The 22,445-nt window shown below is 43.0% G+C and overlaps 1 protein-coding gene across 1 annotated transcript in view; it reads left to right on the forward strand.

Annotated features, from left to right (window-relative positions):
* Window positions 1–22,445, forward strand: part of CR2 (complement C3d receptor 2) — a 153,101-nt gene that overhangs the window by 65,582 nt on the left and 65,074 nt on the right. The window contains exons 14-15 of the mRNA XM_045015883.1: window positions 2,283–2,376; window positions 3,372–3,457. Coding sequence (XP_044871818.1) covers window positions 2,283–2,376; window positions 3,372–3,457 — 180 coding nt within the window. The remainder of the gene's footprint in view (window positions 1–2,282; window positions 2,377–3,371; window positions 3,458–22,445) is intronic.

Consider the following 22,445-nt stretch of genomic DNA (forward strand, 5'->3'; position numbering starts at 1 on the left):
GAGGCAAAGAACATGGTACGATTCAAAAAAGGATGAAACACTTAGAACCTGGTCCAGCAAAGACAAATGTGCTTAACCTTATTGGTTTGGTATTAATTATATTTCTGTTAAATTCCTTATGAATTGCGAAAAATTTGGCCTACACTGCACAAGGGATCAGAAAAGAGTTGCCCTTGGAATTAATGAATCCCACAATACCTTTAAATTATTATGCCTGTGAGTGAGATCATGTTAACTAGTGTAGAATTTCCTAAGTCCTGCTGCTTGCCCTTTTTGAATACTGGCACAAGATCAGCACTCAAGAAGAATGGAAGAATTTCCTGGTACTCTAAGATTAATTAAAAGTTAGTCAGTGGGCTAGAGATCTCCTTGGCCAACTTTTTAGGACACTTGGGTGCAAGTTATCCCAAGATTTTGATTTAACAGTGTTTATCCCTAGCAGATGTAGTTTAACTTCCTCCTTAATTACTAATAGACATGAAAGTACTTCTTCGTACTCTTGTGATGAGACTGTTGTCGTGCTTCTCTCCAATTACAAAAGGGAAATATTTACTGAAAACATCTGCCTTTCCTGCATCATTATTTTATCATCTCCATTTAGTAACAGGTTTGTACCATTACAAGGCGCAGTATACTGAATGTATCATCCAGACTAAGGAGAATCGGTCACCCCTGCCCTCTCACCTGGGGTGCCCATTACAATGCTTTGCTACTGGAGGCTACAGTCTGGACTGTTCACAAGCAGCCTCCAATGGGAAAGTCACTCCCAGCTAGGTCTCAGCCAGCCACACCTTGGCTCTCACCAGCCTGGGTTATACATCAGGGTGACCCCAACAAACTCCTAGTATTTGTTTTGTTTTTTTCCCCTCCAGAAATGTATGTCTTGTATTGCCCAGCCCTCTCACGGACAATACAAATTCATATCAAGTCTCCATTTCTTCAATAGAACTAATATGCACACACCTTGTTACCCAAATAGAGTTTCACAGACACTTCAATTTAAACACACTGGATTAGATCAAACCAGTTTACTAACTACAAGGAGATTTTAAGTGAAGGCAAGTAATGAGGCATAAGTCCGAAATTGTTACAAGAGAAGTCAAGATAAAACACAACTGGTGCCCAGGTTAACAAACTATGTTAAATTCAAAATCAAGCTTTTTCTTACCACATACTCTCAGCAGTCTTACTGACCCAACTTCTTAGGTGAGGACCCCTGCTTCAGCTTAGTGACTACTTCCTTTGTCTCTTCTTGTGCAGTGGACAAGTGAGAGGGAGGAGGTGCCTGGGAGTGTTTGTCCCTCCTTTTTTACAGTGGCAGCCCTGCCCCTTGGAAAACATTCCCAGCTGACAAAACGTCTATAGGGAAAGATCTTCCCTGCTGCTGTTCCTTGCTTTTTGAGTTTTTTCTTTCTTCCTGCTTGATGACTGCTTTACTGCTTAAATGCAAATGAAGCAGAGCAAGCATTCCTTTGAGACAGAGCTGTTTGCCTACTTGTGTTGTGGTTTACAACATGAGTTAACATTATACAGGGAAATCTTATAACGGTGTTGTCATACATTTTATCAGGACAGTATTGATGAGTAAACTATATATGGTCAGATACCTCACAGGGCATACTTGGTACAAATATTATTACAGCAGTCTCTAGGGTGTGGACAAGGGTACATTCTCTTACAGTAGGATTTCTTTTGTTCCTAAAGAACTTCAAAACCTTCTCCTTACTGTCTGTAACCATGCCAGTTGTGTCTCTTTCACTGATGTCTTTAGCTCCCCATATCGATTTTTTACCTTTCATAATTTATGCCATCTATCCTTTTTCCCGTGTATTATGTTGCTTTTTAATTGTAATTGCTGCCTGTTGCGGTCAATGGATCTACCCACACAAATATGTTTATGTATATGAGTTTTCAGGATCTGGGCCTTCACATGTACGATAGGAATATTTGAACTTATACTAAATCTGCAAGGGGATCTTAATTCTCTTGATTCAGGATATAAGGCAACCACTGTCTGTGTGGGATTAGGAAGCATCATCCCACTTCCGCTTCTTCTCACTTCCCCTGGGCATGTTACACAATTATCCATAATGTGGGTTGTAAGATTTCCTCTGTAGCCTTTGGTGCTGACCGCTGTCGTACAGGACCGATCTTGAACTCCCAGACAATTGGCTTTGATCTGCCATGGTATTTGCCTTGTTAGGGAGTGCAAGTTAGCATATCCCCTTTTTCCCATTAAGATAATATGAGGTAACGCTAATATTAGTCTTGTTCTCTTCTAGGAAGATCATGTAAACCACTGGAACTAGAAAATGGCAGGGTTGATTTAACAGATCTCCGGTTTGGTGCAACAGCAACCTTCTCCTGTGATGAAGGGTGAGTGGCTAGTTGCTTCTTTTGGCTAATTAACAGAACCTAGATTGGTGTAAAAGTGCTGGTGAAGTCTGGCAAAATGAGAGTAGAAAGCCTGCTTAACTTCAAGAACATAAGTGAGTGGTGTGCTATAAATCTGTGGCTATGGGCTGGGCCCTTGTTAAGAATTACACCTGCGATTTTTTCGAAGGAGTTGAAGGAAGATAGATAGCCACCTAGCTATGGTTGTCATGCAGTGGGAGATGGGCACCTAACTCGCTCAGGTGCTTTTGAAGATCTCAGCCTAGAGGCCTCAGGAGATCATTCTGCAGGGGTTGGGTCATGTGATCTGTAAATTAACTAGTTTTCTGGGTATTTGAAGAGTTCTGTAGCAGAGGTGGTAGGGCCTTCTGTCACCTACTGGAGATAGGAGTGCAAAAATCTCTAATTTAGAAGAGGGGTAATTTGTTCCCCTTTGCTGAGAATTAACGAGTATTCCCAATCATCTGATAAGCATAGCCCAGAAGTGAGGACTCTGTCCTGTTAACACTTTTGGGAGCTATAGCCTCTGGTTTGTAGCTCTTTCTTGCCTTTAACTACACAGGGCTTGGTCTTCACGTACAGCAGCACAGCTGTACTCTTGTATATAAAGCTGCTCCTCTACTGATGGGAGAGCCTCTCCTGTCAGCATAGTTAATCCATCTCACCAAGAGGCAGTAGCTATGCGGGCAGGAGTTCTCCTGTTGACATAGCGCTGTCTACGTTGGAGGGGTTAGGCCAGTATAACTGTCACTCGGGCATGGATTGTTCACACCCCTGAGCAACGTAGTTGTACCGATATAGATGTGTAGTGTAGACCTGGCCTTAGTGTTTCTTGGTCTTATGGTGTTAGATGTGTCCCTTTTCCAATGGTTTGTCTGCACCTACTGGCAGAAAGAAACAATATTCCATCTTTCTGGACTGTTAACTAGTTCTTTGCTCACATGAGTAACAAACTTGAAGCTTTTTTCTTTCTTTAGGTACAGATTAATTGGAACGACTTCTGCCCAATGTGTGGTTGCGGGAAATGGAGTTAATTGGGATAAGAGGCTTCCACATTGCCAAGGTAAACTAATGCAATGGTCTTAAGAACAGTTCACGTCTGGAGATGATGCAGCATAGCTGGTGCTTCAGCGGAGTCAGTCTGTTCTTACTTTGGCATTTCATCCAAATGACAGTTGAGTTGGGGGGAGGAATGAAATCATACTGTGGTTCACTATGGTGTTTGGATGACTCCTACAGAATCATTTTTTTTTCTTTAAAGAGTCTCTTTTAGATTGTTCACCTGGCACTGTTTAATAGTCACTGTCCAATAGGCTTCATGGCTCTTCTTCGCTGTTGTATCTGTGAAATCCTGCAGTTCACTAAGTAAAAGGCATGATAAGTTTTGATCCTTCCCAAATATGACTGTCCACTTAAAATCTGAGGCTCTTTTGGAGTGAGTCGCAATTAATTTGCCTCTACCTTAATTTGATCTCTTGGATGCTTTCTGGGCTTGGTCTGTCAATCATCCAGTTTCTAGAATCAGCTGCTGCTACTAGCAATGTCCTAGCTTAGTTTTTTGCTGGTGGAACAACACTACCTCCAGAGATGGTGGGGAAAAGGTTCTGGTTCCCTGAGGCTAATGTTGGGGAGGGGGACGCTCTGGTAAGTTCATCTTCCAGAGCTAGTATTTTTATGGAGCATCCTTGAGCAATGGACGTACTGGGTTGGGTCAAGCCTAAAAGCAGAAAAACCTTCAGAATCTGCCTCAAAGGCAATGTTAAGTCCCCTTCCAAATGGCTAAATAGCTTTTGGGGGGATCTAAGACAACTTTCTTAGTGAAAATCTCTTCAATTCACCTTCAATGTAACCTTTAATTTTCATGTTGATGTTCTTTGCTTCAGCAATATCTTGTCGTCCACCTCCTGATATTACCCATGGATCCCATATCAGTCAGACTGAACAAGAGTTTGCCTTTGGCTCAGCGGTAACTTACAAATGTGACCAGGGCTTCTCTCTTATTGGAGAGGCCTCCATTCATTGTAGAACGAAAGATAATCTCAATGGAGAGTGGAGTGGGCCTGCCCCTGAATGCAAAGGTTAGTAGTGTCTGTTTTTATCCCCTTCTTATTCTACCATCTCTTCCCAGGAAAAACTATATTTTGATTGCTAAGTAAACCCATAAACCTGAGGACATTCAGTTAGTGCTTAGTCCCCCTAAATATGCATTATGAAAACTAGTTACTGTTGGAAAACTGAAGAATGTACATCGGCCAAACTGGACAGTCTCTAAGGAAAAGGATAAATGGACACAAATCAGATATTAGGAATGGCAATATACAAAAACCTGTAGGAGAACACTTCAACCTCCCTGGCCACACAATAGCAGATCTTAAGGTGGCCATCCTGCAGCAAAAAAACTTCAGGACCAGACTTCAAAGAGAAACTGCTGAGCTTCAGTTCATCTGCAAATTTGACACCATCAGCTCAGGATTAAACAAAGACTGTGAATGGCTTGCCAACTACAGAACCAGTTTCTCCTCCGTTGGTTTTCACACCTCTACTGCTAGAAGAGGGCCTCATCCTCCCTGATTGAACTAACCTCGTTATCTCTAGCTTGCTTCTTGCTTACATATATATACCTGCCCCTGGAAATTTCCACTACTTGCATCCGACGAAGTGGGTATTCACCCACGAAAGCTCATGCTGCAAAACGTCTGTTAGTCTATAAGGTGCCACAGGATTCTTTGCTGCTTTTACAGATCCAGACCTCTTACAAACCGGGCCGCAAACCGACCCAGTGGCACGCCTGCGGGAGGTCTACCCGAGCCGCGGGACGAGCGCTCCCTCCGCAGTCATGCCTGCGGGAGGTCCGCTGCTCCCGGGGCTCCGGTTGAGCTGCCGCAGGCATGACTGCGGACGGTTCGCTGGTCGCGCGGCTCAGCTGGACTGCCCGCAGGCACGCCTGCGGGAGGTCCACCGGCTCCGGTTGACCTGCCGCAGGCGTGCCTGCGGGCGGTCCAGCTGAGCCGCGCGACCAGCGACCTGTCCGCAGTCATGCCTGCGGCAGCTCAACCGGAGCCGGTGGACCTCCCGCAGGCACGCCTGCGGGCGGTCCAGCTGAGCCGCGGGACGAGCGCTCCCTCTGCCGGTCCCTGGTCCTCAAAAGGTTGGGGACCCCTGCCCTACTACACAGTGCTAAAGGGGAGCGGGGGGAGAGAGCCTTACAAGCAGGATTGTTTGGGAACCCTATTTTTCAGAACTCTCTGGGAGGGCTCCTTGGCAGTGAAGGTTCAGCCTTCTGTGAGTTCATATCCCAGCCATAAAGTTCTTAGGAGGGGAAAATTAAAGTCATTGTACAATCCTCCTTTGGGCGACGGCAGTGTTCACGCACACTATTGCATTTAGCTAACAGTGCATTTATGTACTTGGTATTCAAGCAACAGCAACAACTTTGTTTTATTCTTGCTGAGTTACCCAGGCTAACAGCTGGGATGGAGGCTTTTTCAGAGGCATTAGGCAGATTGGTCACCTCGCTACTTTAATATTAACTCCCCCAAAAGTGGGGAAGTTCAGTTCCAGAATGTCATTATATGTAGATCTCTTGACCCAAATTCCTGATGGCTTCATACAATGATGTAGTTTACTGGAGGGGGATGGGGGACGGGCCTGATAATCTACATACAGCCAGGGCCAGCTCTAGGCACCAGCAAAGCAAGCAGGTGGTTGGGGCGGCACATTTGCAGGGGCGGCAGGGATCCAGCATGGGAGCTGTAGTTCCTTGGGTAGCTCCCTGCCTATAGAGCCTGCCCTGGAGAAGGGAAAGAACTACATTTCTCAGCATTCCCTTGGCAGCAATCAACAGGAATGGGAGGGGGAGGGCATGAGGTAACTGAGTCCTCATGCTGCAGCTTGCTGTGAATGGAGAACTCACTGCTAGAACGAGGTGGCACTGTGAACGCAATGGGGAACAAGTATGCCCAAGGAGTAGAAGGCTTTGGCACTGATATCCCCTTCAGAAGTCATCCCCAGACTGGATTAGGGATACTGGTGTGACCTCACCTTGCAGCCCCCAAAGAATTGGATGGACTAAATGGACAGTGCATCTCTCTATCTGAAGCCTAGCAAGGGAGGTACATGAATCCCACTAGAATTTAAAATGAAAAGTAAGGGAGGGGAAGCTCTACTAGAAGACCTGGGCAGCTTTAGATACAGTACCAGGCACATAGGAGGATTTCCACTTCTGAGCCATGGAAGCTTCTGCACTCCAACCCCATGTGCCAGGCCAGAGCCCCCTCCCTCACCCTGAACCTCTCATTCCTGGCCCCACCCTGCAGCACTCATCCCCACACACCAGCCTTCTGCCCCAGCCCCGAGCCTCTCCCACACTCCTCATTCCCAGCTCCATTACATCACAGACATCAACAATTTTCTTCAACTAGGTTGCCAGAAAAAGTTTGAAAACCACTGCCCTAAATAACTCAAAATCCAGATTAACAACAAGATGCAACAAATGGGTGAAGATGGCAGGAAGGGAGGGCAGCATCTTTTCATGTAGATTAGCTGTGCGTGCAGTGTGGCTTGCCATGTTTCTGCCTTGTATAAAATAGCAGGGTTCTATAGGCACTGCGGCAGAAATAGGGTTTTTTTAGAGGTTAAGGTAGAAGCTATGAATTTTTTCAGGGAGCCTGTCTGACAGGTAAGGAAGAAAGCCTGGAGGTTCTCTAGGAGAAGTGGATTAAGAGGCGATGAAGGTTGGGTATGTTGGTAGAGTTCAGCTGGTAGCAGACATCATGAGATGAGACGTCTGGTAGGTGAGGCAGGGCTGTGATGAGATGTGCTTTGAAAGAGGATACTTTTTTTTTGCTTATTTTTGATGTGGTAAAGAAGGGAGTCCCAGTCGAGGGATGAATAGAATAGGGATTGAGATGAACCTGAAAAAAATCCAAGTCCATAGAGAAGAATATAAGGGCTTGGATGAGATCTTTAGCAGTCTGGACTGAGAAAAGCTGCAACCTGGAAAACTTAAGAAGGGAAAATGACAAGCTTTGGATATAGCCCGGACATGAGGGTCCATAGAAAGGGCTGAGTCAAAAATAATGCCCAGATTACAGACATGAGCAGCTGAGAGGAGGAGGATTTTGTGCAATCAGTGGTGATTGAGGTCGTGGAGAAGGAAAGATTTGTGAGGAAACACAAGCTCCGTTTTTGCCATGTGCAGTTTAAGCTACTGGCAGGGAATCCAAACGGGTGTTGTGTAAGTTGTCAATATAACAATCGCATCCAAAGCTGCAAGAGCAGATAGGATCCCAAAGACAGGGTGCACAAGGGAAGGAGGGTGGGCCAAGGAGAGAATCCTGGCAGATTCTTGCTGTTGGGGCAGGGGGAGTTGGAAGTTAATAGGTACATCTCCATTTATTATTATCTCATAGTGCTGGAAGGGACAGTGAAAGGTGATCAAGTCCAGCCCCCTGCCTTCACTAGCAGGACCAAGATCCCTAAGTGGCCCCCTCAAGGATTGAACTCACAACCCTGGGTTTAGCAGACCAATGCTCAACCCACTGAGCTATCGCCCCCAGGTTCCACAGTTAGTTTGCTGTTGGAAATGTAATCCTTAAAAAAACGGCTGTCACTTCACCTACACACAAAGGAGGAAACATTAAGATCTCATGGGTGAATAGGTTCAGATCTAAGGACAAATAGGTTCAGTAATTCCAGGAGACATTGAAAGGCCACTTCAGGGCACTCTTTGCCTTCGTTGTCACTATTGTAATCTTTCATACGGTTTCCCTAAAAATCTTAGTCTGAGCATTGATTTACATGAGTCTGATTTCTAAATGCAAAACTCATTGACAGCAGTGATTGCGGTTCTGTTCAATCTGTGGCAAGGAGTTACCCATGTAATGTCTAGCCAGCAGCTATGGAAGATACTAAATGACCTTACTCTAGTAAGGACTGCAAAAGTCTGTCTCTTGAAACAATCTATTTGGATCATTTGAAATACTGATTACAAGGCTTTTTATACCTATGTCTGCAGTGCAATTCAAAATCTGTAGCTGGCTTGGGCTAAGGTACTGTTTAATTGTGGTGTAGAGGTTTGGGCTCAAGCTCGAGCCAGGGTTGTAGGATCTTGCGAGGTGGGAGGTTCGCAGGCCCGAGCCCAAATATTTGCATCACCATTAAACAGCCCCTTAGCCCAAGAAAGCAGGCATGGGCCAGCCGCAGGTGTATAATTGCAATGTAGACGGACCCTAACACTGACCTATGACAACATGTAGGGTGGATATTCTGATACCCCATCTAGACAGCCCACGTGTAATGATTCTGTGCTTACTCAGTATTTAGACAAACCCATGGCGGGCCAGTGCAGGCTTGGAAAATGGGCCCCTAGAAGCATGTCTAAGAGAAGAGTTAACATCCCTTGGTTTATATTGTAGAAAGCCTTAAAACTGAGATTGGTTCATCCATTTTTGCAACTGTTTTCCTGCCTCCATTACAAGATACATATGTATGTGTAACCCCTCTGCCAGGCTGAAACGATAGCAACAAGGGCCAGGTTCAATACCTAGGGGTCCCTTCCCCACAACGTAATGCAAACCAGCTCGAGCCCCCACCCAGTGACCTGGGAAAATCTTACACACACCCCTGGGCGCCTCGAGGAGGCAATACTTCCCCTCTCGCAAGCACAGACTCTTGGTGTAGCAGAAAAGGTTTAATTACATAAGATAAACAACAACAAGCATGAAATTTGGAAAATACCTCAACTGGAGTTCATAGGTCAAACCGTGAGCAAAGACCCACCCCAGCAACTTGGGCTGTGTCCTTGTCTCTGGGCCCTTGAGTCCAGCAACCCCCCAAATCACCCACAGTCCCAAAAGTCCCACAATTCAAAAGTCTCTGTCCCGGGTCAGGCAGCCCAGAGTTCAAGAGTCTCTTTGCAGAGGTCCCCCTCCCCAGCCTGGGTAGAAAGGGGCACCTTACGTGGTTCGGGGCCAACTGCCCTGCCTCTTCGTGGGGTTCTGCTTCCACTAGTCGTCCCCGCAAACAGCTCAGCTCCGCTTACTCTGTGGGCTGCTCCACTCTGCCAGCTGCTCTGGTCCACCAGCTGTCCTGTGATCCGCTCCAGCCGTCCTCACGAGCTGCTCAGCTCCACTCACCCAGTGGCTGCACAAACTGCTCCACTCCGCTCTGCCAGTATTGCTTCAGGCTCCCCCACTCATCAGCACAGTGCTCTCAGCTCAGCAAGTCCAGCTCTTCAGTGATTTCAGCTCCACTCATTAGCACAGTGCTCTCAGCTCAGCAAGTCCAGCTCTTCAGTGATTCCAGCTCATAGTAGGGGAGCCCCAGTACCAGTGAGTTCAGCTCAGTAACCTGCATCTAGATTCTTAAAGGAATCAAAAATTAACTCTGACATTCCACAGTGGAGAGAAGCATAGGTGGAACTGGTGCTTCTGGCTCACACAAGGAGCCTGCACCACCAAGTACAGATACCTGTCCCCAGCCTCTCTCCCCAATGGGTTTTGGAACCCATGTCCCCCGTCTAGCAAGCGCTATCCTGCTGACAATGAAACCCCCCATCACAAGACAATTTTGTAGTTCCCCATTTACCCAATCAGGGTGACAACATTTCATTGCTCCTGCCCCAATAACAACGAAATTGGGGGTCCCACAGCTGTGAAAATAATCATCCCATGCTGCTTTGCGGTATGCTAAGTGGGGTGGGAGTGCCAATGCAAATAACCGAAACTTCTTTCCGCACTCCCCATAATTTACCACCAGATGTCAGGGTGGGGCTCATCCTGACTCTGCTTACATCTGCAATCCCTTGCAAAGCTGCTTTTCTTCTTTGTGAGATTCTCGAGGGGTCAGATCATGGTTTCCAGTAGCTAATGATCATTTATTTTATAATGTGGTGTTTTATGAGACTCTATTGATTTTTTTCACTCATATTTGGTGTAATCTAGGGTACTAGTGTGGCTGCAGGTGCATGGATTGTGGATGAGTTCCTGTAGGTTATTGACATGAATATGGTTTCATATTTTAGCTCACATTTTTGTTCTCTTTAGAGCCTGGCTTTGATACACGCATTGGCATTCCTGGCATCGCCATCGCCGCCATCGCTATCGCCGCCGCCATCGGCGCCACTGGTAAGTAACTTAATACTGAAAAAATAATTTGATGCACTTAAGCTATGACTGTGTTTTGAGATCCACAGTCCAGGCTATTTTACTATTGCACTTCCTCTATCTCATCTCCACTGCCCCCCCACCACCACCATTTAACTCCTCAAGGTCCTTGGATTTAGGATACTTGAATTTCTCTGCCACTGACTAACTTTTTGCCCTTGGGTTCCATATAAAATCTATGCCCATGATTGAGATTGCACTGCTGTTCCCTGGAGAGACGCCTATATTAATACTCTAAGTTATTTTCTCTGTCTATAGACTTGTAATTTATTCACAATATTTTCCTGAGCTATGAAACCTGCTGTGATTCGGTCTTAAATTTGTGTGCACAATATTGGGGAACAGAAAGGGAGTGACGTTTCACTTCTGTAATTCTGTCTTGGGTGAGAATATTTGTTCCATACTTAGGACTGCGTATTTGTCAGAAGATCCAAGCAAGCCCTTCCTAGGTTGGATTTGACAGTCTAGCGTTGTGGGAATAAGAAAGTTGTTACTTATATAAATGAAGTTCCCACCATTCAGTTAGTCAGTCTGCAGTGCAAAGGGCTCCACTTACCAGAGCCTGGGTGTTTAGTCGTCATGCTAAGAAATTGTGAACCCATGTGCAACCATTTCCCAGAGAATTCCCACAAAGGCTGTAGTAGCTTCACCTTTCTGAACAGTTTTGTCACTGTATAGGCCCCCATTCATCAAAGCACTTAAGTGTATGTATAAATCCCACTGAAGTCAATCAGAATTAAGTATGTGCTTTAAGTTTGTGTTTAAGTGACTTGTTAAATTGGAGCCATAGAGCAGCTTTGTCAAGCAGCAGGTAGGGTCCGTATGTGCTTAGAGCACAGCCATGCTAGAGATGGCTGTTGCAAGCAGGTTTCTAGCAGTTTTCCTGATGCATGTGGACTAAGAATATGCAAACCCAAAAGTACTCTGCAATCTGTATTCCTGTTGAATTGTTCTAAGATGCAACAATCCCTGTGTGCTAATCGAGGAAAACTGTGCTGAAATCTCAGTAGCCGAATTTTAAATGTTTTTTTTACTAGCCCAATCTGATTAGAAGTTTTCATTTGCAAGTTCAAGATTGAGAGAATCTGACAAGTGCGGATGAATTCATTTTCTAATTTTTATTTATCCTTTTTAAATATTTCATCAGTCAAGGAAGAAATTAAATAAGCCAAACTAAACCTTGGACGTAAGAATATATCCTATGACTATTTGGTCGAGAAAATCCCTTAAACAGCTTGGAGGTGCTTGAAGGGAAACAGATGATGTAAAGCTTGAACATCTTAAATGTGAAGTAGACTGAGTACTAAACATCATTCTGAATGAGCTAAAAATCTAAACATTCAGCAGGGTATAGACACATTAAAGATGTGATAAATTGGGAGATCCAACATCAGAACCAGTTTCTGGATGAGAAAGGGCTTCTCATGATTTTTGATCTGGGATACAAGAGGGGCTTTTCCATACTACTTATCTGTGAAGTTTGCTAGCTGTGTTTACCAAAATATTAAATAAAATTTAACTTCCTGCCTTATCGCTGTTTTTTGTTTTTCTTCAAGGAATAGTTGCAGCTTTGAAGAAAAAAGGGTAAGCTAGCAGAAAAAATATTTTTATTCTTTACTAATTTTCAACTTATCCTCATGGCATTTCCTTACTGCATTAACAGGTATTTCCTTCTGAGACTTACTCTACCTTTTCAGCAGGGTTTGTCTTTTTTTGCACATACCTGGATGTCAGGAAACGTTACATATATGGTGCTCTGAAAATGCAGCACTGAAGGAATGATGCTTAGTTGGTCTGGAATAAAAGAACCTCAACACAGCCGCGACTGGCCCAGCTCAGCTGATATGGGCTCGCAGGGCTAGGGCTGCGGGACTGAAAATTGCTGTGTAGACTGGAGCCCAAGCTCTGGGATTCTGCCTTCTCTCGGAGTCCCAGAGCTGTCTTTTCAGTGTGATTTAACAGTTTGAAACTAGAATGAGAGTCGGCATCATGTAACCGTTAGCTCTCCATGGACTGCCTGCAAAATGCTCCATGGACCATAGTTTGAAAATTGTTGGACTAGCTGATGCTGTGGTCCAATACATGACCATTGTGTTTCATCAGTGCAGAAGTCTTAAATGCACAAGAAGGAAAAGATGATATAAATAAGACTGCAGGTCACGAAAAAAAGACAGAGCTATGGATGTTTGTTGGGCTGCTCCAGGTACCATGACAATACAAAAATCTCTGATAGATTTAGAAATTCTTTGTTGCTGTGGTTTGGTCCAAAACTCCTTCTTCAAATTTTTGCTTCCTTTAACCCTTCCCTGTTTGCTCCTTAAGTTGCACCACACTGGGACACAACCCTGTAGCCGCACTCTAGTTTATTTCAGCAGGAATTCTGCATGTGGAGTGGCTATGGCTAAGGCCCAACGTGTGCACCTTCAAGAATGTTTCTCCTAAGGGGCATCTCAGTCTTCAAACCTGCAAAATATAAATATGGCAAATTAAAAACCCAAAGCAGGATTTGTGTAGAAGTGCTCATGAAGTTGTGTTCTCACAGTACAGGCTTTTTTTGTATCACTGCCAGATAATATTGTGTGAAGGCTTTTTAAATAGTTGCTTTGCTTTATAACAGTCTCACTTGAATAATATTCCCCTGGGGTTCACTTATACTGAGATGCCTTTGATTTACACCTAATATCTAGTCTATTTTTAATCTAATTTTTATTTTAATTAAAGATTAATTTTGCGTTTGACATGTTGGATTGTGTGACGTCTGCCTTTTACTGATTAACTTGGTTACTCTTCCAAGGTGACACCATCTCTTGTTAACTGTTATGAAAAGATTTGCATATTTGCCATCCCACCTAAACATGGCTTACAACTGAATTTAAAAAGCACCTGCCCAGTATTGTTTATATGGTGAATGAGATTTCTAGTATGACACTCCCTGGAATCCATACAAGTAAAGCCAGTGATGTCCAAGCCCTGACTAAGCTAATAGACTGCAGCAACCTACAAACAATCATTGGTACAATGCCCTCCTAAACACGTAGAACGAAATTCTTCAGAAATCCAGTCTGACTTCTAGAATTTCCAACTTGCCTTCTCATTTCTCATTAAATGTTTCATTCTAGTGAGTGTTTTTAAGGAGGCTTATTTAATAGTGTGTACTACTGAACTTTATCCCACTGAAGTGAAGTTTATGCTCATGCAATCCTGTTCCGTTTTGTCATGATCATCAGCAGGTAGCTTGTTTAAGATAAGCTTTATATTCAGAAGCCCAGTTTGCAATGTCATTTGAATAAAGTATCCAGTGTTGGCAGTTCATCAGTGAAGATACTCACCCAGCAAAAATGAGCTTTTATTGTAGTAGAAGTTGTCCAGTGTTGTTGACTCACATGCATCATGTTGTCATGTGCAATTTCTTCCATGCTATGAAATCTAGTGGGTGCTAGAATTTTACTGTGAACAATATTGAAAGAGAACCAACCTAAATGTGGTTACTGCAGACTTGTTTGTATATTGCTGGCAAAATATAGGTAGCAAAATATATGCTCATCAGACAAAAAAGAAAATTAAATACTAATCTGTTCTTGCTTTCATTGAGCTGTTGAGTCTGCAAGTTAAATTATACTTATACAGAAGTGACTGTGTGTGGAAATAACATTCTGACTAAGAGACCTCCTATTGCTTGTTTTGTGAAATTTACTTGTACAACACTTACCCCCCTTGGTGAAGGACAGTGATAAAGGGTACACACATACACCTAAAAATTCAATGCCTGATGCTGAATATGTTTTTCTGTATTGTTAAAATATAATCCCTGTGAGAATTTTTTATGTTCTTGAAAGTATAAGGGACATAAGATTTTGCAAATATGATTTGTTTGATTTTTGAGAAGCATTTTACAGAAGGAAACAATGTTTTAAGTATCTTGTCCTTGCTAGCTGTAAAATTCCAAAACAGTAATGCTTCTACCACTGCGCTTGGTAGAGAATTCCACTGGTTAATACATCTTACAATCAAAATATTTTTCCTAATATTCAGCCTCCAGTTTTTTCTTTAAACAGTTCTAGTTTTATAAAAAGGCTCCATCTTTAAAAAAAATACTTTAAACTCAAATTGTTTATGTGAACATATTTTATTCAGCAAATGTTCTCTCCTTTCTTGCTATTCAGTTTTTACAGTGTAAATCCGGATTCCCCAAAGCATCAGATTACCACAGAACATGATCCCCATATGAATGAATCAAAATGTAATTTGATCTTCAAAGGTATATATTTTTATAGAAAAATATTTTCCTGTTCCGAGAAGTATGCAGGTGGTGTAGTGGTCTTCTGATTAAATGTCATCTGAGAGAGTAGGGTAGAAGTTTACAATATTAAATACAAATTGAGAATATAAATTACTTCTATGGGTTATTTCTTCTTTTTTCTTCCATGTCATGAACAAAAATGTTTCGTTAGAGAGAGAGAAGGTGGGCGAGCTCTGCGTGGCTTGAAAGCTTCTCTCTCTCACCAACAGTAGTTGGTCCAATCAGGGCCTGCTCCAGGTTTTTTGCTGCCCCAAGCAAAAAAAAAAGGGGGGGGGCGGGGTCAGCGTGCTTGGAACGCTGGTGCTTAGAGCCGGCCCTGGGTCCAATAAAAGATATTACCTCCCCCACCTTGTCTCTCCAATATTCTAGGACTGAGAGAGCTACAACTACACTGCATGCAAAAATATTTCATGTAATATTATTTGATTATCTACTAAAACACTGCATGTCTGTTTTTTTTCTGCAACCACAACAAACTTGAACACTTTGTGTGCTTTGTCTGTTAAATGCAGTATGTTGGAAACAGGCATTTGTCTAACATAGATGTTGTTTCCATTTCATTACTTCTGTTATGATATAGGTTCTTATACCCTGCTTATCAACGTCATATCTGAGCGCCTTCCGCTAGCGCATTAAGCATCGTGACTAACATCTGACATGTGGTGTGTGTTCTCTGATCCTCTCCCTGAGGGGAGAAACGAGTCCAGTGGACTGTCCTTTTTTGTTGGTAGGTTTTCTCTGGAGGGCAGGGAGCCATACGTGGTGGCTTTTTAACGTTCATTCTGTTATGTATCTGTTAGAGACGGCAGGTCAAAGAAATGCGTCTTTCCCTTGGAGTGGAAGGTGATAAGGTTTGTGTCGTTTCTGGGGGAGTTCATTGCACAGTCTCAGCCCGGCCTCAGAGAAAGTTACGTCTCCCATGCAGAGGAGCTTGATATTTCTTGTAGAGAGGAGCGTAGTTGTCAGACATGATTTTTGTCCTGGGGCCTTAGGCAGTTCTGTAGATATCAACCCAGGAGTGCCTTGAAAATAAGGATGGAAACCTTGAATGTGATCCAGTATTCTATGGGAAAGCAGTACTGGGGTAGCGGAACTGGAGGGCCAGTGGGGGCTAGAGCCTCTGCGCTGAGTCAGCCTGAGTCAGCTGACGTGGGCCAGCCATGGCCATGCTAGAAGCCCTGTATCCCTGTGTAGATGAACCCTCTGAGCCTTGGACTCCTTGATGCACCCCTCCCCTGCCCAAACCTCAGCCTTCCACCTTTTCAAGTCAAGCTTCTGCTGCTTTTGAGCCAGTGTGGAGAGCAGAGGACAGGTCTGTTGTGCTCCCAGTGGCCTTCCATAGTCCCCTATTAAGAATGAAGGAGAAAATCATATGTTGTTCTTTGGGTGAAAAATAAATATATAAAGCCAGAAAGATTATAAGCAAATACAAGATTTCATCTATAAGCAGGCAGCATTGCATGTGCTAGTTCCTCAAATGGATTATATGGTGCTCTGAGTGTGTAGTTACATTATATAGTGCTTTAAAACAGGTATGTGAACTAAAGTGATTGCTTAATTGCATTCAGTATATATCATGAAGAGCTTAATTGTGTTTATATATCATAAAGAAGCTCACGTGGCCTTCATAAGGACTATGCAGTATTTTACATAGCATTCACATGGTCCACTGTTAAATAAGAATATTCAGTGTGACTAGACACTGAAGAAACTAATATCCTGCTATAAAAATGTTGTTTTTGTAAATCTACGTAGGTGTCCATTCCTGGTGCAGAGTGGAACTTCTAGAGGAATGTTCCAGCTTTGTTTTACAGTGAGGAGAAGAGCAGATTCATGGTTAGCCTAGTTCTCCGTTTGTTAGCTTGTAATTATCAACACTCATCAGTCACTTTTTTGTTGTTTGTCCCTTGCAGTTACTATCTCTGCTGACAATTTAACCCTAGCGCTGTGACATCCATAATGCATGTTTTCTCCTGCTTTTTCTAAGATTTTGCCACTAAGAAAAAATTGCCATAACCTCTGCTTTAACCTGAAATGAGTTTAAAATGTTTCTGTTCTATGCAGTTACACATAATACAAGAACTAGTATTTGTTCCTGACAATACTGAAAAGTACAAGCAATGAAAAGTTTAGTCTAAATGAACACTTTGAAGTCTAAAGAAAGATGTAAGACTGAACTATATAACTATTTGGATTTAATTGTTTATCTTCCTTTTGCAGTATAAATGACTGATGCTGGCTGATGTCTATGGTTTACACATTAACAGACATTGGAAGAAAATCATGGAAAAGTTAGGAGATAAATGTCATACATTTGTACTGAAGTTTCTGTAGTGAAAATAGACCCCCTCTCAGGTAACTGCTGTTACTTTCACTACAACTTCTTTCCTCTGTTGAGCTGGACTTGTAGCAGGAATCCACTGCGTTTGAGTAAAGCAGAAAGACCAGAGGTGGATCATTGCTCTTGCCCTCGAAAATGGCTTCTGAAGCAAGCAAGGCAGTTGGCAGCATGAAAATTGCTTGGTCTTCTGAACATGCAGCTTGTTCCTTATTCAGCCTCTCCATAGTGCTAAATCTTTCCCCTTAAAGAACATAGTCACCATCAGAGCGTGGCATGGTTTGGATTGTGAGTTGTGGCTGTAACTGTAGGCAGCAAGAGAGCCTGTTCAGATCCCTACTTACAAGCTTCCATAATGGAGTGTGTATTACTCTTTAAGCACAAATTTAAAGATGCCAGACACTAGGTGGAATGTCGTAGATTCTTCATAAAAACATCCATTCTGGGTCAGACCAATGGTCCATATAGCAAGGTGCTTCAAAGGGAATGAACAGAACAGGGCAGTTATCGAGTGACATGTCATCCCCTGTCGGCTAGTCCCAGTTTCTGGCCATCAGAGAGTAGAGACACTGAGAGCCTGGGGTTGTATCCCTGGCCATCTTGGCTATCTTCCATGTACTTACCTCATTCTTTTTTTTTTAAACCCAGTTATAGTTTTGGCTTTCATGTGACCTTTCTTCAAATTTACTCTCCATCTACATATTTTTTTTTACATGATACTACAGAAAAAAGCCAATTGTTGTTACCTGCTCCACAATGTGTATTCTTACCACAAGCTTGATATCTAGTGTGTCTCCCTTAAGAGAAAATTAAAAGTATTGTGATTTACATGTGATTCCAAAGATGCTCACTATACTCACTACTGACTTGCTAAAAATTCTCTCAATGTGAGAACAAGAAATCACGTTTGTTTCCTTGCAATCCTCTAGCACTTTCTTATAAGAAGTAAGCAGTAAGATCAAAAGTGTCCTCCTGAGAAGTTCTCCAGTGGTTTAGTGCCTACATTATTTTTATATGTTAGTTGTCAAAAACTGTCTTTTGTAGACCTTAAAATAAGCTGCTTTTATATTCAGGAAATGTCTCACACCACTGCTGAGAAGGGGGTGTTTATAATCACTTTGTCATCTATCCTATAATATTTAAAGATTTAAAATGTTATTTACATCCTTTTTTGTGACCGCAAGCTGCTTTGAGTTTTATTTAGCAGTAAGAAGAAATCTTTTCCATAAATGAAGCAACTATAATTGAAGATATCTGTGTAATTTACAATGTCTTATTTGGAATAGGCCTTTTTCTTAAATAAAAGGGATACTGAATAAAGACTCCAGCATCCTGATATTTTTTCCACACGTGTTAATAGAAACTGTCTCATTAACTATATAAAAGTCTATTTAAAAGTAACTGGGACCAGATGGCATTCACCCAAGAGTTCTGAAAGAACTCAAATGTGAAGTTGCGGAACTATTAACTAAGGTTTGTAACCTGTCCTTTAAATTGGCTTCTGTACCCAATGACTGGAAGTTAGCTAATGTAACACCAATATTTAAAAAGAGCTCTAGAGGTGATCCCAGCAAGTAGAGACCGGTAAGTCTAACGTCAGTACTGGGCAAATTAGCTGAAAAAATAGTAAAGAATAAAATTGTCAGACACCTAGAACAACATAAATTGCTGGGCAAAAGTTAACATGGTTTCTCTAAAGGGAAATCATGTCTTACTGATCTATTAGAGTTCTCTGAAGGGGTCAACAAAAGTGGACAAGGAGAATCCATTGGACACAGCATATTTAGATTTCCAGAAAGCCTTTGACAAGGTCCCTCACCGAAGGCTCTTACGTAAATTAATTTGTCATGGGATAAAAGGGAAGGTCCTTTCCTGGATTGAGAACTGGTTAAAAGACAGGGAACAAAGGGTAGGAATTAATGGTAAATTCTCAGAATGGAGAGGGGTAACTAGTGGTGTTCCCCAAGGGTCAGTCCTAGGACCAATCCTATTCAACCTATTCATAAATGATCTGGAGAAAGGGGTAAAAAGTGAAGTGGCAAAGTTTGCAGATGATACTAAACTGCTCAAGATAGTTAAGACCAAGCAGACTGTGAAGAACTTCAAAAAGATCTCACAAAACTAAGTGACTGGGCAACAAAATGGCAAATGAAACTTAATGTGGATAATTGTAAAGTAATGCACATTGGAAAAAATAACCCCAACTATACATACAATATGATAGGGGCTAATTTAGCTACAACCAATCAGGAAAAATATCTTCTAGTCACCGTGGATAGTTCTCTGAAGATGTCCACGCAGTATGCAGAGGCAGTCAAAAAAGCAAACAGGATGTTAGGAATCATTAAAAAGGAGAGAGAGAATAAGATGGAGAATATATTATTGGCCCTGTATAAATCGATGGTACGCCCACATCTTGAATACTGCGTACAGATGTGGTCTCCTCATCTCAAAAAAGATATACTGGTACTAGAAAAGGTTCAGAGAAGGGCAGCTAAAATGATTAGGGGTTTGGAACGGGTCCCATATGAGGAGAGATTAAAGAGGCTAGGACTCTTCAGCTTGGAAAAGAGGAGACTAAGGGGGAATATGATAGAGCGGGGTAGGCAACCTATGGCACGCGTGCCGAAGACGGCAAGCAAGATGATTTTCAGTGGCACTCACACTGCCTGGGTCCTGGCCACTAGTCCAGGGGGCTCTGCATTTTAACTGAATTTTAAATGAAGCTTCTTAAACATTTTAAAAACCTTATTTATGTTGCACACAACAATAGTTTAGTATATATTATAGACTTATAGAAAGAGACCGTCTAAAAATATTAAAGTGCATTACTGGCACGCAAAACCTTAAATTAGAGTAAATAAATGAAAACTCGGCACACCACTCCTGAAAGGTTGCCGAGCCCTGTGATAGAGGTATATAAAATCATGAGTGATGTAGAAAAACTAGATAAGGAAAAGTTATTTACTTATTCCCATAATACAATAATTAGGGGCCATCAAATGAAATTAATGGGCAGCAGGTTTAAAATAAATAAGAAGAAGTTCTTCACACAGCACATAGTCAACCTGTGGAACTCCTTGCCTGAGGAGGTTGTGAAGGCTAGGACTATAACAATGTTTAAAAGGGAACTGGATAAATTCATGGAGGTTAAGTCCATTAATGGCTGTTAGCCAGGATGGGTAAGGAATGGTGTCCCTAGCCCCCATTTGTCAGAGGGTGGAGATGGATGGCAGGAGAGAGACCACTTGATCATTGCCTGTTAGGTTCACTCCCTCTGGGACATTGGCCACTGTTGGTAGACAGGATACTGGGCTAGATGGACCTTTGGTCTGACCCAGTATGGCCATTCTCATGTTCTTATGTTATGATATTGAGATTTAGCCCTGTGCTGTCATCTAATTGTGGGGGAGGGATAGCTCAAAGTTTGAGCATTGGTCTGCTAAACCCAAGATTGTGAGCTCAATCCTTGAGGGAGCCATTTAGGGATCTGGGACAAAAAAAGTAGTTGGGGATTGGTCCTTCTGAGGTCCCTTCCCCAACCCTGATATTCTATGAATCCCTATCTGTTGACAAAAACAGAAAAGTTCTTTCCCTTCCTCCTGCAGATAAGTATCTTTACTAGCGTGGAGGGATTTTCATAACATGTCAGAAGTTGACTCAGTTCTGTTTAGCCAGACTCCCACAGGATCACTGTCAGAGGAAAGAGATCCCCACTGCTCACTTCCCATTAGGGTGTGAACTGTCAAGGCGAGATGCCACAGAGCTACTTCTGCAGAAGATCCTGGCATTCATAACACAGGGTTTGTCAGACAGAGGCAACTCTCCCCCTAGAGCAGGGGAGACATCAGTGAAGGAATATACATGCTCCCCACCCTGCTTCCCTCCACATCCCCACCTATTCCCCTGGCCCTCACACAACATCCCTGTGCTCCCGACAGGGCTCCCCACATAATGGGGCAGACCAGGGGCCCATTCGTGTATTTGTTTTCAACAACTAATTTTGGTCCTGTGCACTAGATTGCAGCTAGGGGGAGTTCAGTGAACTAAGATGAATTTCTCTCCTGCTTCCAGGTGTTTCTTTGCTATGCAGTGGCAAAAACAAATGTTAAGAAGGTTGGAACTCTGAAAACAGTCCCAAAACTTCTTCTAAATAGGGGAAAAGAAGCTTGCAGTTTGCCTCAGTGGTCAATAAACTAAGGCCATTATGGTCCAAGTATCTCCCTCTTGTATGGTGGCTTTGGAAATATGTATTTTTATGTGAAAGGCCATAGATACAAATTTAAGGAGAGGGATAGGCAGAGATTGTAAAAAAGGTGTTGAGTCATTTCCCTTGAGTAAGTTGCTGCTCCTTTGGGGTGTTTAAATACAGTAACTCCTCATTTAAAGTTGTCCCAGTTAACATTGTTTCGTTATTAGCTTGCTGATTTATTAGAGAACATACTTGTTTTAAGTCGTGCAATGTTCCATTGTAAAGTTGTTTGGCTCGCCCCATTCTGCCCGCCCAGCCCTCCTGCTGGGAAGCAGGGTCTGGGTGCAGGGGCTTGCCCCATTGCTTCAGCCTCTGTGCCCCAACCCCGCTCCCTGACAGGAGGGCTGGGCGGGCAGAGCAGGGCAAGCCCCCTGCACCCCGACCCCACTATGTCCCTGCCTCAACCAAGCTTCATAATCATCATTGGTGAGCACAGTATTAAATTGTTTGTTTAAAATGATTTAAAACTTATAGTGTATATTTATATAATGTCTTATCTGGTGAAAAAAATTCCCTGGAACCTAACCCCTCCCCATTTATGTATGTGCCTAAGTCCTGGTTTCAGCATCTCTGTGATGCCTGAAACATTCTGCCTAACCCTCAGGAGGAGGAGGTGGTGGTGGTGGTGGTGCAAGTGCCCCCCCCCCCGATAACTTTTAGCTCAGTTTTCCACTCTGGGTACATACTTAAATAGTCACAGAGCCAGAGAGTCAGACAGTCAGCAAGAGACACTAGCTACAGTCACTTTCATTATTGTTTCCCCACAGTGCAGCAGCTTCAAGTGGATAGACCAAGGGAGCCCCCATCAGAATATCTCATAGCTAGTGGTTACTAGCACTCTGCTGAGAGCTGTAGGAGACCTGTGCTCAAATCCTTTCTCCTACTGTGCCTAATGGGGGAATTGAACCTGGGTCTCCCCACATCCCAGGGCTCACTATGGGGCCAAATGTTAGCAGGTGGGTACAGCTAATGCCACCTCCAGCCATTTTATACAGA

The sequence above is a fragment of the Mauremys mutica genome, chromosome 4 (genome assembly GCF_020497125.1).
Source record: "Mauremys mutica isolate MM-2020 ecotype Southern chromosome 4, ASM2049712v1, whole genome shotgun sequence".
In the NCBI taxonomy this organism is placed as follows: domain Eukaryota; kingdom Metazoa; phylum Chordata; order Testudines; family Geoemydidae; genus Mauremys; species Mauremys mutica.